Genomic DNA, 12,160 nt, shown 5'->3' with positions numbered 1-12,160 from the left:
TACAAAACGACATGCTCTATTTTTATAAATAATATAATGTATATATCTATGGCATGCGTAAAAAAAGTTAGAGTACATGTAAAGGAAAATATTTTATCAATGTAAAGCACAATATTTCCTTGTTTTGTACAGAATGCATAACGACACTTTCATACAAAATCAAGCCAGTCTTACTGGATGATAAGCCTAAATTGGTTGAGCATAGAGCAGAAACAACTTGATATAAATTACAAAGAAGTATTTTTCTCACTTATCGGACAGAAAAATCACTATTTTTAGAAATGCTGGAAAATCTTTTCTCACATGGGTTATCCCACACTCCTGTGACGGACTACTTCATGCACTGATATACATATTATTTATGTAAAATAATTAAAAATCAGGTACCTTTATCTTTTCTCTGCGTTCCTTATAGTGTTTTCCTCGATTCAAAATTCATTACTTTATGATAAGAACGTACCGTTACGCTACAAACGATAAAACTAAAGCGGAACTTTGTTATTGTGCGTCACTGAAATGTCATGACGTCACTTCTGCTTATGGACGTCAGTTTCCCGCGTTTTAAATAGTTTCATATTTTCATGCTTGTTTTGATTGTTTCTGTTGTGGTAAGTGAGAAATAGAATCCATCATTGGTGTTCGGTGAAGATCGGAAATCCCAACCCTCGGGCGGACCGCTCACGTCTTAAACTCGGCACAGCCCTCGGGGTGGGATTTTCTCATCTTAACCGAAGACCAATGACAGATTCTCTATGTCTCACACGTAAAATACGCATGCATTTTACACATTATCGCTGCAACTGCAATGTTTGCTACAAAACTTACGAAAACTGATGAAAATAATGAAGTTATAGAAAACACAAATTTGTTAATGGCATTTCCTTGTGACATAAAAATACAAAGATATTGTACTTTTGATGGATGATATTGTTTTATGTGTTTGCATTAGAAGCGATTAAACACTATGTCATATCAACAAATACACCGGAATGGCTAAACTGTTGCCACTGAAGATTCAAGTGAACACTGATAAAACTGGAAACGATTTTGTTTCAGAAAATTGATAGCAAAATACATGGAAGCTCAAATGGACCGAAGTCGCTCACTCGAGGAACACATGGACCCTCTTCAGCTTATTTCGTGATGCTTTCGGTTAAATAATGTATTTAATACAAGAAATAACGACGCAATTAATTCGGTATCGGGCTTCAACATAGACCTTAGGATCCAGCATTTGTTTAAGTACAATAAGTCTTGTTCATAACAGGCAATGAAATGTGAAATACTCTCCTAACACGGCTTGTTACCGCAGTGGCTCAAAGAAGCAATTGTATATCGTTCAGTAAGCAAGCATTAGATTCAATGACTATTTTTGTTTTTATTCTTTCGGTTTGGCTGGCCTTGTATTGCAGGATTTCCGCTTGACGTTGTTGGACCTTTAATAGCTGGTATTGTCTGTCGATTCTGTATGGCTGGCCTCTGAGCTGTACCTGGAACTGCTGGTAACCTTGGTGATCTTTGCATTGTTGGAACACTCGTATCTGTCATACTGAAAAAAGATTTTCAAATACGTCTCTATAAAAATATTTTAGTTAATGTACTCGAGCTTGTACCAATGAAATAAATTACTTTTTTCTTCAAACTTTTGACTTATATTGTAAATTATTCTTTTTAAAGATTAACATGAAGTACAAAGATCAAATGCATGCTCTGTATTTCGTAATGTTTTGAGAGCAAACGAAGTACGTCATTTATTTGGGTCTTTCTAGATAATAGAGACCATTCAAGTATATATCATGTATATTAACTTCCCGTTAGCCACTGTGAGAGATATCGAACATTTTATTAACTGTCATGAAGAAACTCAGTTAGCTACGTTAGTTTTTTCTTGATTCGTTTCTTAACTTACGATGGAATTTTAAAGCTTTTTAGCGTTGTAAAAAGAGCCATTACGCACTTTGACTCAGAGTTGGTACTTCGGGATAACGGAGTCCATTCAATATATCTAAATCAACAAAGAGTTTCTCTCAAACAGGTGCAAGGGGCATAAGGACCTAACTCTCAACACACACTCGATTAGTAATAATTTTTATTGCGTTATTTGCTTCTTAATGGTTTTCTTTTAGATTTCATTTTAATGTTGGCAATATATCATAAAGTCAAAAGTGTTTTTTAAACTTAACCATAATTTGATTTCATATATCTTGTCGTCACCGTACGAATGGGCTGCCCTTTTCCCATTTTCCCAATGAACCTGCATTAAAAAATAACAACGAATTACATTGCAATAAGGTGATTATATGTTTTTTTTTAGTTTAATTAACTTTGTTTAAATATGAACGTCAAAGTACGAGTACTTTATTTTAAACATTCTGGCAACTCTTAATTTGATATTCTGTTAGTTAGTTTAATATTCATTCTCGAAATAACTGTCAACTATATTTATTAATGATAAAACTAAATAAAAATCGTAAACAGGTATTTAAAAAATCAGAATTCTGAAGTTTTATATGGCATTGCTTACCAGTGCCTTTCTGATCCCAGATTCTGTTGCACCCATTTTTATAATCACACCCCTACTACCAGGTGAAGCCACATCACTCTTCCAGTCCTTGCCTATAAATGTATAAATTATTCTTTATAACATAGGTCTCCGACTCTGAAATATCAAACATTATTAGAGGCAGGGTTTCCATTCTTTACATGATTTACATGTGTCTTGACTGTATAAGATACGATCACAAGTAATAACCGATGCACTATCCGTAACCGATTACTATCCGTAACTGATATCATACGTATCTAAAACTGCTTAAAAAATTAAAAGACGCCAGTAAATTTTGATCTGAATTCTCAAGTTGTTAAATAATTGAACATACCATACATATCAAATCATCACAAGGAGCAATTGTTATGTAACAGAAATATTCCAAACAATTAGAAAATTTTCCTAGAATCCCATTTGTTTATTCTTTTGCATATTTTTCCAAACTAAGCAGTGATCTTATATCAGTAGAGATTTCAACAAATAGAGGCGGAATTAACAAAACTATTTAAATATTAAGTTAACTAGACACCGCAGAGCAACAATAAAACTATTAGCAGACAAACAAATATATTAACTATTTCTGGTATAGACATTAATTTTATTTGTTCTTTGTATTTTCTGCATTATTTCAACTATTTTCATTGTTTTATTTGTAATCTCTTTCACTGACAATTTCAATAGGTGAAATGTGTAAACATATTAAATATATCAAACAGTTGACAATAAAGGCATTCGTCATGTCTTGCATGCTGTTTACTGCCGGTGAATGTACCATGCAAGCAACAATGTCGCAGGCTCTTGGAAACTGTTATGAAATACTTTCACCTTTTTAGACCAGGCTTATTATGACACGGTATCATTTAGAACCCAACAATTGCTCTCAAAATGAAGTGAAATTAGTCTTAAGCACTTATGTATGATAAAGGACACTTATCTGATTTATATTCAGAGATAATAGCATATCAATTTAAGATTTAGTCCGCGTACTTGCCTGTAGAAACAACACAACCAACATCCAGTGGCTGTCCGGGTAATGGTATTCTTGGCTCTTCAACAGGAAGTACACCATAATAATTCCATTCCCCATAACTGTACTGTCGAATTTCGTCATTATTGTCCCAGTTTACCCATAATTTGTTAACTGTTATATTAACAAAATATTCATGCATGGTTATTAACGAGCATCAAGGTAATACACTAAGCTACTTGCTTCGAGTACTTAAAGTACATAAATGATGCCGGTAAATTTAACGACTTATAAATGGGTGTTTTATTGTGATGTTAGATATAGGGAACTTTATATACAATGGCATTTTATGACTTTGTACAGAAAATAAAATAAAAAGAGATGCAGAATATTTTCTCACATTTCGGGAATAGACAATGATTTGAGGTCATTACAGTCATTACTAATAGGATACTATTCTTCATTTGTTATGAAGTACTCCAATATATACTGTTAATGATTTAGTGTTAATTACGGCATATAAGAACACCTTATCACGCCACCATAGAGACAATTTTTTCCAGAAGGATATTTTGTCTTCTTTATTTCAGTGCCTGAAAGAATTTGCTGACCTCCCAATCTTCCGCAAATAACATAACTGACACAAGAAATCCTTCTATAAATCCACTTTTGGACAAGTTTACGCCGTCTTTGCATCAAGTCGAGTTATAATATCGTTTACAGATATAACGTATTTGACAACTTGTTACGTATCATTGAATAAATTTTCAATGCTAGGTCAAACATACACAATTTGTTTTGTTTAGATGAAATAATGTAAATATAATAAAATCAATATATTTTGTAAATAACTTATTTTTTCATTTGTTTTGCAACCGCATAAACAATAATTCGTAAATAGTTTTATATCTTGTTTCAAATTTACACTTCCAGGTCGACCAGGCACTCTCAGTGTAATAATATTTTATGAAGACATTTGATATCAATATCACACTAGGCTACGGCTTAAGTGGAGTTCTACTCGACATTCGTTTTTGTTACATGACAGTCAAACATTGCATTGTGTGATTTTGATTAAATCGAAGGCGTTTCTTAATCTTGCAGAAGCTCATCTTGGACAACTAATCGAAACAACAAGAACAAATTTTATACATACCATAGAGATTGTGTCCAATTACGGTTCCCGGTCCATCGTTGTCTTTTTCTCCATCGTTCCAATCAGGGCCTCGTCTCACTCGTGAACCAATCGGTAAAAGTCGTTTATTGAGACTTTCTTCATACGGATTTTGTTCCTTTCTTTTCATTGCTTCATAGTTTTTAGCGTTGGAATCATCAAGTATTTCTTGCATGTGAGCCTTTGAAGAGTAATATGAACGTTATATTAATTTCGTCACTTTATTTGAAATAAAAAAAAATGTCGCGGAAATGTATGACAAAAGCAGTGTTAAATGCAAAACAGTAACCGCAAAATAAATTAGTTATCTTTACAGTTGCACTCACATCTTCACAAAGAACGCCTTGTTAATATTTTTATATTCAAGTTTATAGAAATCCATTCATTTTATCTTCCGTATTACTTACAAAATCTCTTGCAGTCACTTCAGGATCGTCTCGCGGAACAACAAAGTTAAAACCTCCAAATAAAGTTCGACGTTGTTCAAATTTCATCTGAAATTCATATTCAATCGAGCATATTAAATATAGAATATAAAATGAGATACTGAACTAATTAGTTCTGTTAATTCTGTAGATATTTGATGCAAAACAAAATTAAGGATGTAGGAACGAATTTTTTCTAACGTTGAATTTTTTTTTTCATGCTCTGTGAGCTTGAAGAACATTAGTTTCCAAAAACAGATCACCGTAATTGTTTTAATTTTATAGGGTATTTTCTTCACCCACTGTTTTAGCATTTCTGAAATTTTGTAAAATTGAAAAAAATGGTGGTACTTTATAAAACATATAATATCCCACTTAATGTTATAGAGATTTCAGGTCTTACAGGTTAATATGAATACAAGGTGATGTCAGTATTATATAAGCATAAATGTCACTAACAAATCTCTTTCATTTTTACATGATGACATAATTACCCCACCCACTTTATTTTCAATAGAAGAAAACGTATTTCGATCTACAAAAAAAAATCTGACGTTAAGATTTTCAAAATATTTTGCATATTTAATGACATACAAAAATGCAATAAAATGGAAAAAATATGGGGCCACCGTGCATCTAAAAGATTTATTAAGAAAAAAAAAACTGTTAAAAACTGGTGAATTTTGATATCTTTCGTTCTTTTTGTTTTAATTTATATTTTCTCAATAATATATAGTGCTATCTTGAAAATTTTAGTTTCAATTATAGCTTATCATTATATGTATCAGTCAGGAAAATATCAAAATCTAACCTGATATACTTTAATAGATATTTGAAATGACCTATCCCTACCCCATTGTAAATCTTACGTCAATTTTAGGCAAATGCCAGCCAAAAATAAGGGTAAAATATTTTTTTCGCAAAAAATAGAATCTATTTGGCTAAATGGTATATTTTAGCCATATTTTATTATTTAGCATTAATTTTTTGCCAAATTTTTGTTAGAAAGCAATATCCGAAGAAACATTTTTCAAAATAGCGGATATCCTGAAAAAAAATCCTTAAACAAGTCTTTTCTAAAGCAAATTTATGCAAACGTTATTTATATAATTTAGATTCTCAAGTACGATATCTAGAACAACGTTATTTCAATTTGAACATTTCGCATTAGAAATAAATCGAATAAGAACATTTCTTACACAAAGAAATAATCTCCTAGAAAAATAGCTGCCATCTTTATAACTAAGAAATCTTCTCCCTCCTTCCTTTGCAAACAGCATGTGTAGGAATTCCTTGCGAAAACATAAATCATATTCTATATAAAACAGACTTGCATTTGCTAACTGACTTTCGTAGATTTCATTAGGCAAAACAGCTTACAATAAGCAGACTGCTAGGGCTTGTTGATATGAAACAAAAATCAGACAAAATTTAAATAATCACAAAGATTTAAAAATATTGTAACCTCTATTTAATTGCTCGCATCAAGTAGTATTACAATAGTCTTTTCTTAAGAATCATACTTGGTAGAACCGTTAAACAAAGCAAATATTGTAAATCCGAACTTTGCGTCAGTTGGCCATAGTTAAACGATTCTTGTTTTAACATTGAAATGCTCCCGCTTACCGCTTAAAAGTTGCTTACCATATCAGCATTTCCAACAGGAACACAGAATATATCAATAGCCCTACAGCACATGACATCCATCATGGTAATCAGGGCAGCCTTCGTCTGAAATATATTTCAAATCATCTCTCTTTCAATTACTTTTTACAAACTTGAAAGCACTGTAATTTACAGACGCGCATGCTGCATTCACAACAAACCACACACGCACACATGCATGTTTGTAACTTCGTTAAAAGACAGAATAATACTATAGAAAAAGTGGAAACTCCAAAGGTCGCTCAACACGACAAAAACAAACGAGAAACAATGGACAGAACTAAACAAACTGGAATTTATGGAGCCTGCATATCACAGGAACTGCCAAAAGACAAATTTAAAAAGCAGGGACCATATCTAAGGGGTGATTATACAATACCCAAAGCTATGAAAGCTGGGGTATTGGAACCACCCAGGCCGAAATGTTCAAGCCAAGAAACTAACCAGTACCAATATCACGACATAAAAGTCGTGCCGAGCAATCTGAGAAGATCGAAATATTACAGCCCTGACTGAATATATAGAGAGACATTTTACGGCGGCCACACGGCACAAACAACGCTGCAGTGATATTAAAATAGAAACTCCACAGGTCGCTAACACGACAAAAACGGAAATGTTGCAGGTCCGGTGTGACTGAGCCTATTCATGGACGGCAGTGAAAATGCATGCTACCGTCCACGCCCTCTAGCCCACGGGTTGAGCAGAACTGAATATTTACACATGCTACAAGTACAAAAAACAATTTAGAGACATCCGCAGATGTATTCATACGGCGGATCACATCTACACTTCAATGATACACTAGTGTGTAATTCCATGAAAATCGGCGTGGTCCCCAGTTAAAATAATGGGTTTGCCCTAAACGAGAAAACAATGGACAGAACTAAACACACTTGAATTTAAAAAGGGATCTGAGGTTATGAAACCTATATATCAGAGGAATTGCCAAAAGACAAATTTAAAAAGCAGGCACCATATCCAAGTGGTGATACAATACCCAAAGCTATGAAAGCATGGGTATTGGAACCACCCAGGCCGAAATTTTCAAGCCAAGAAACTAAACAGTACATGTAGAAATAACACGACATAAAAGTCGTGTCGAGCGATCTGAGAAGATCGAAATATAACAGCCCAGCAAACACCTTATGGTTTGTACCTTTGATTGAAACTTGAAAAGCAAACAACAACCAAAAAAATCCTTTTTCAAAACTAAAGTAAATGAGTGAAAAGTGAGATATCTATTCAGATACATGTCGAATAAGGACAGTAATGCGCAAAGCCTTCATAAAAATACTAATCATGTAGATCGCATATAGCTTCAAATCGATTTTGCTGACATTTCTTGTTGAAAATAAATAGTAACCTCTAATTCGTTATGAGACACCAAATATCGTAACTGAAATCATACGCCTGCCGGCGTTCTAGCAATATAGTATTGTAAAAAAACAAGAATACTTGATCCATTTGCTTTGGGTCGGGAATATCTGGTCCTCTGTGAAGGCAAATTTCAGTCGGTTCACCGTCTGTTATAAGGATTATCTTTGTATAAACGTACATCCCGTTCCGTAACACGATCAGGTCCTCTGGAAAACACATGTTTAAATTATATTAAAAGGCTAAGGTTAAGTCAATGATTCTTAATTTTGAAAAGTGCTTCCTTTAATAAGTAATAGGAGCTAAAATAAAACTAAAGTGATTGAGTGAGTTGTATATTATGCTATATTTACTTACAAAAGCATCCTTACAGTTTGTAGAACTTGTTGAAAAACAGAGAAAGCGTTTGAACAGCATAACCAACGAGATGTAATGATTAAAATATAGTAGATGAAAACAACGTCGAAGAAACTAAAGTCTAAAATCTGAAACATAAAGAGAATTATTGAAATCTAAATTTAAAGACAATTTCCATACAGTCATTCTAGTCAAATAATGTAAAATTGATATCACACAAAAGGCTCTCGGCGTAAGGTCAGTAATAGATTTCCCAGGTTGAAATGTTCCTTAGCAACACTTACTCTCAGTGGAATGCAGTAATGTAGGACTGATATCATATTCATAATTGTTATAAAGAACTGACATGTAATTTAATAATTAATGATTTTGTTCCAAATCTCGCGAGACTTTACTATAAAGGGCAGTGTTTACCGGCGAGCTCATCTTCATCATTTAGGTACTTATAACTAGTATACGTTCACAATTATTAGAAATGAAAAACAAATCCTAATAGTAAGCTGATATGATAAACAAGGATGATATATTGTTCTATTACGTCGGGTCTTGTGAACCGAATTACTTTTTGGAATGCAGAATTGCCTCTTGGTTATGGAGGACAGTTCCGTTTGTTCTCCTTGCGGTCGGCACGTTAGGAAATATTATAAACATAATAATTTTGTCACGGAAGCGAATGAAAAAGTATTCAACATCAGTTTTGTTACTTCTTTTGGCTGTGTCAGATTTAACGTTGTTATGGACAAACCTACTGCCTGAAACTTTATACTCCATGACAAGGTATCGTTTAGATGACCAATGGGAGGGCATTTGTCGCCTGAGATTCTGGTTTTGTTTCACTGCAGGTGGATTTTCAGTATGGATGTTTGTGTTGCTGACTATAGAAAGAACTTTAATGACAAAACTACCAGTATATTCTAGAGGAAAAGTTACACCAAAGAACGCATTTATTGCATCAATTACAATTTTCGTATTTATTTCATGTTTAAATAGTCACGTTATATACGGTTTTACAATAGTAGGTTTTTCAGAAAATACAACGGACCTACAAAATTCAACTGGAAGCCATTACTTTGCGGGACAATTACCATGTAACTTTGTATCTGACCGTTATCGCAATTTCTATGAAAGCGACTGGAGCATTATAATGTTGATTTTTTATATGTTGTTACCAGCTTTTATCATCTTTTTTGGAAATATAAACATCGCTATTGTTGTGAATCTCCATAGAAACAAGGTCACAAAAGTAAGACCTGCCTGCCAGTTATATATACCAGTAATAGAAAAGGCGAAATCAGCACGAAAAATGCTTTTTATTCTAAGCTTTATGTTCCTAGTCACAACTATGCCTTGGTGTATATATTGTGTCATAAGAGGTCAATTAACGGTTATCAGTGCCAGAGAGGAAGCACAGTGGCAACTATGGACAGTTATCGTTAATTCATTACTATGGTGTAATTTTTCGTTTAATTTCTTTTTATATTTTGTAAGTGGAACATTGTTTAAACAGGAATGGCTGAGACTTACAAAGTCCTTAAAATGTAAAATAAATAATTCAAAAAAAGAGTGCAATTCGTGACAACTGAATGAGGTAGGAGCTAATAAACATTTATCTCTACAGGTCCAAACAAAACACACGGCAAACAGAACTTTATAATGAATTATAACATATCAATGCACACTGGAATATGTTATACTGTACTTAATTTTCATTAATCATTGAACTATTTCAAACATTTGTTTATTTACTGCCTTTTCTCTCATAAATATCATTGTTGTATGTCTTCTAAGAATACTGCTTTGAGAGTAAAAAATTGGTCCGTAAAAATAGTAAGCTTTTATATTTGTTTGCTGTATTTCTAGTACCAATTCATTGCTTCATGTTGTAAATACATTGTTCTGCGTAGAATAAAGACACATGTTTGTGTTTGGAAAAACTTGAGCAGTACAAAATCGAGACAAAGCACTAATAATTTCAGAAAGTAGTAAATGTATTTAATTTAGTTTCTGGAACTGAAGATCAGTCGTATCATCTAATGGAATGTATAGTAAATTACAGTATAAAAATATATTCTAATATCATTACACTTACTTTCAGGTGTAAGTGATACAGAATCAGCCATCAGTAATCCTCCGTAAAGTGGACTGGGTCCTCCAAGCTGTATTTTGTCTGAAAATTTAAGGGTTTAGTCTAGCATTGAAAAGATAAACTTAAAAACAAAGGAAAATATCAAACAGGGAATGCCACGCACCAAAAGCGCAGCCTCCTCAAAACGAACCCCCAGCACGCAAACGCGCGCACCACACACACACACACACACTCGAAGCTTACACATCAGGACAAAACTAGCAACACACACACACACACTCACTCAAAGCCAACATATAAGGACATGAAGTCTCCTTTAGAGAGAAGTAGTATCATATTTTGATTATATTGAGTCCTATGCAGGCATATTCATAGCTCATTATATTAAAAGATTTTAGAATTATACGTAACCATAAATAATTTGGAAATCGGACATCTTGACAATAGAAACATTTAACATGATCAATGACGTAATGACCATTTCACTTATTACTTACTTAAGTTCAGGTTTCTTTATAAAAAAGACAAAAAAGATACATTAATATTTGCCTCACCAAAAGCCGATCGTATCAAACTAAAGTCAAGTGTATATCTTTGATGACACCGCGTCTGTGCTCCAAATGTAACCAGAGCTAAATATTCCAAATGACTGACTCTTGGTGACAGCTGTTCTAACCCTAAAACAGACATCGTGAAAAGGGCTTCAGGATCAGTTTGATACCATGGAAGGCTTACAGACTGACAAATGAATAAAGGTTACAGTGAAAGAATATGAATTGATATCTTCGTGTTCAATACATATTATTTTGAGCCAATTATATTATACATTTTTACACATTTTTACAGACTGTGTAATGTTCCGTAGGAAGTTTATATCTTAGTTTAGTCAGTGTACTGTTATAATTTTTGTCAATTTTATCCCTGTCATATCTGGGTCATTTTGAACTGCTCGTGTTCTTCATTTAAATCATCATCTCGCCCCCCGTTATATGCTCACAGAATCTTGTTTTTCACCAAATTGAATGTAAAAATGAACTAAACAGTAATCAGTAAGCAAGTTATTTATACAAACATTATCTTCTTTTTATAAAATACGATGTATAAAAAGATGATAGGTTTTTCTAACTTTATCACTGCAATGACATTTCGTTGAACATAAGTTCGAAAAAACTACGAAATCAACCGATATAATTATTCTAACAATTGTAATAATTATAGCTGTAACCTGTGATGTAATCGTTCACAAATGTTTTTACTTGCATCCATTTATCCCCAGATGCCATACTTTGTGATGTGTCAACCAGCAGTATTGTCGTAACGGCTTCAAGGAAACGTAGAGAAGTTTTTTGTGCTGTTAAAGAGACGAGATAGCAAATGTTAAAAGAAAACCAATACATAGACACTATTGAAATTTACCTTTATTCAAACTAGTATATTGAATTTAGCCCTTACCCTGTTAAATTTCTATTATGAAGTTGTCCATCTTTCAAATTGGATCAAACCATTTACTTTTAAAAGGGTTGCTAACCAAAACGATACTGAATAGCGAACAATGCAGATC

At 33.2% G+C, this 12,160-nt stretch overlaps 1 protein-coding gene across 2 annotated transcripts in view; it reads right to left on the bottom strand.

The window, feature by feature from the left end:
- Positions 1–15: 15 nt before the first annotated feature.
- The window catches only part of LOC123563266 (uncharacterized), a 64,462-nt gene continuing 52,317 nt past the window's right edge, over positions 16–12,160 (bottom strand). For both annotated transcript variants that reach the window (XM_053530579.1, XM_045355974.2), the window contains exons 8-19: positions 11,825–11,950; positions 11,154–11,276; positions 10,603–10,680; positions 8,238–8,365; positions 6,759–6,845; positions 6,314–6,406; positions 5,097–5,183; positions 4,672–4,870; positions 3,540–3,689; positions 2,525–2,616; positions 2,184–2,254; positions 16–1,549 (exon numbers count right to left, since the gene is read on the bottom strand). In XM_053530579.1, the coding sequence (XP_053386554.1) occupies positions 1,360–1,549; positions 2,184–2,254; positions 2,525–2,616; positions 3,540–3,689; positions 4,672–4,870; positions 5,097–5,183; positions 6,314–6,406; positions 6,759–6,845; positions 8,238–8,365; positions 10,603–10,680; positions 11,154–11,276; positions 11,825–11,950 (1,424 nt within the window). In that variant the 3' untranslated portion in view covers positions 16–1,359. The remainder of the gene's footprint in view (positions 1,550–2,183; positions 2,255–2,524; positions 2,617–3,539; positions 3,690–4,671; positions 4,871–5,096; positions 5,184–6,313; positions 6,407–6,758; positions 6,846–8,237; positions 8,366–10,602; positions 10,681–11,153; positions 11,277–11,824; positions 11,951–12,160) is intronic.

This window comes from Mercenaria mercenaria, chromosome 2, assembly GCF_021730395.1.
Source record: "Mercenaria mercenaria strain notata chromosome 2, MADL_Memer_1, whole genome shotgun sequence".
Classification (NCBI taxonomy): domain Eukaryota; kingdom Metazoa; phylum Mollusca; class Bivalvia; order Venerida; family Veneridae; genus Mercenaria; species Mercenaria mercenaria.
The sequence above is the reverse complement of the archived record's forward strand: the minus strand, read 5'-3'. Positions and strand labels throughout refer to the sequence as shown.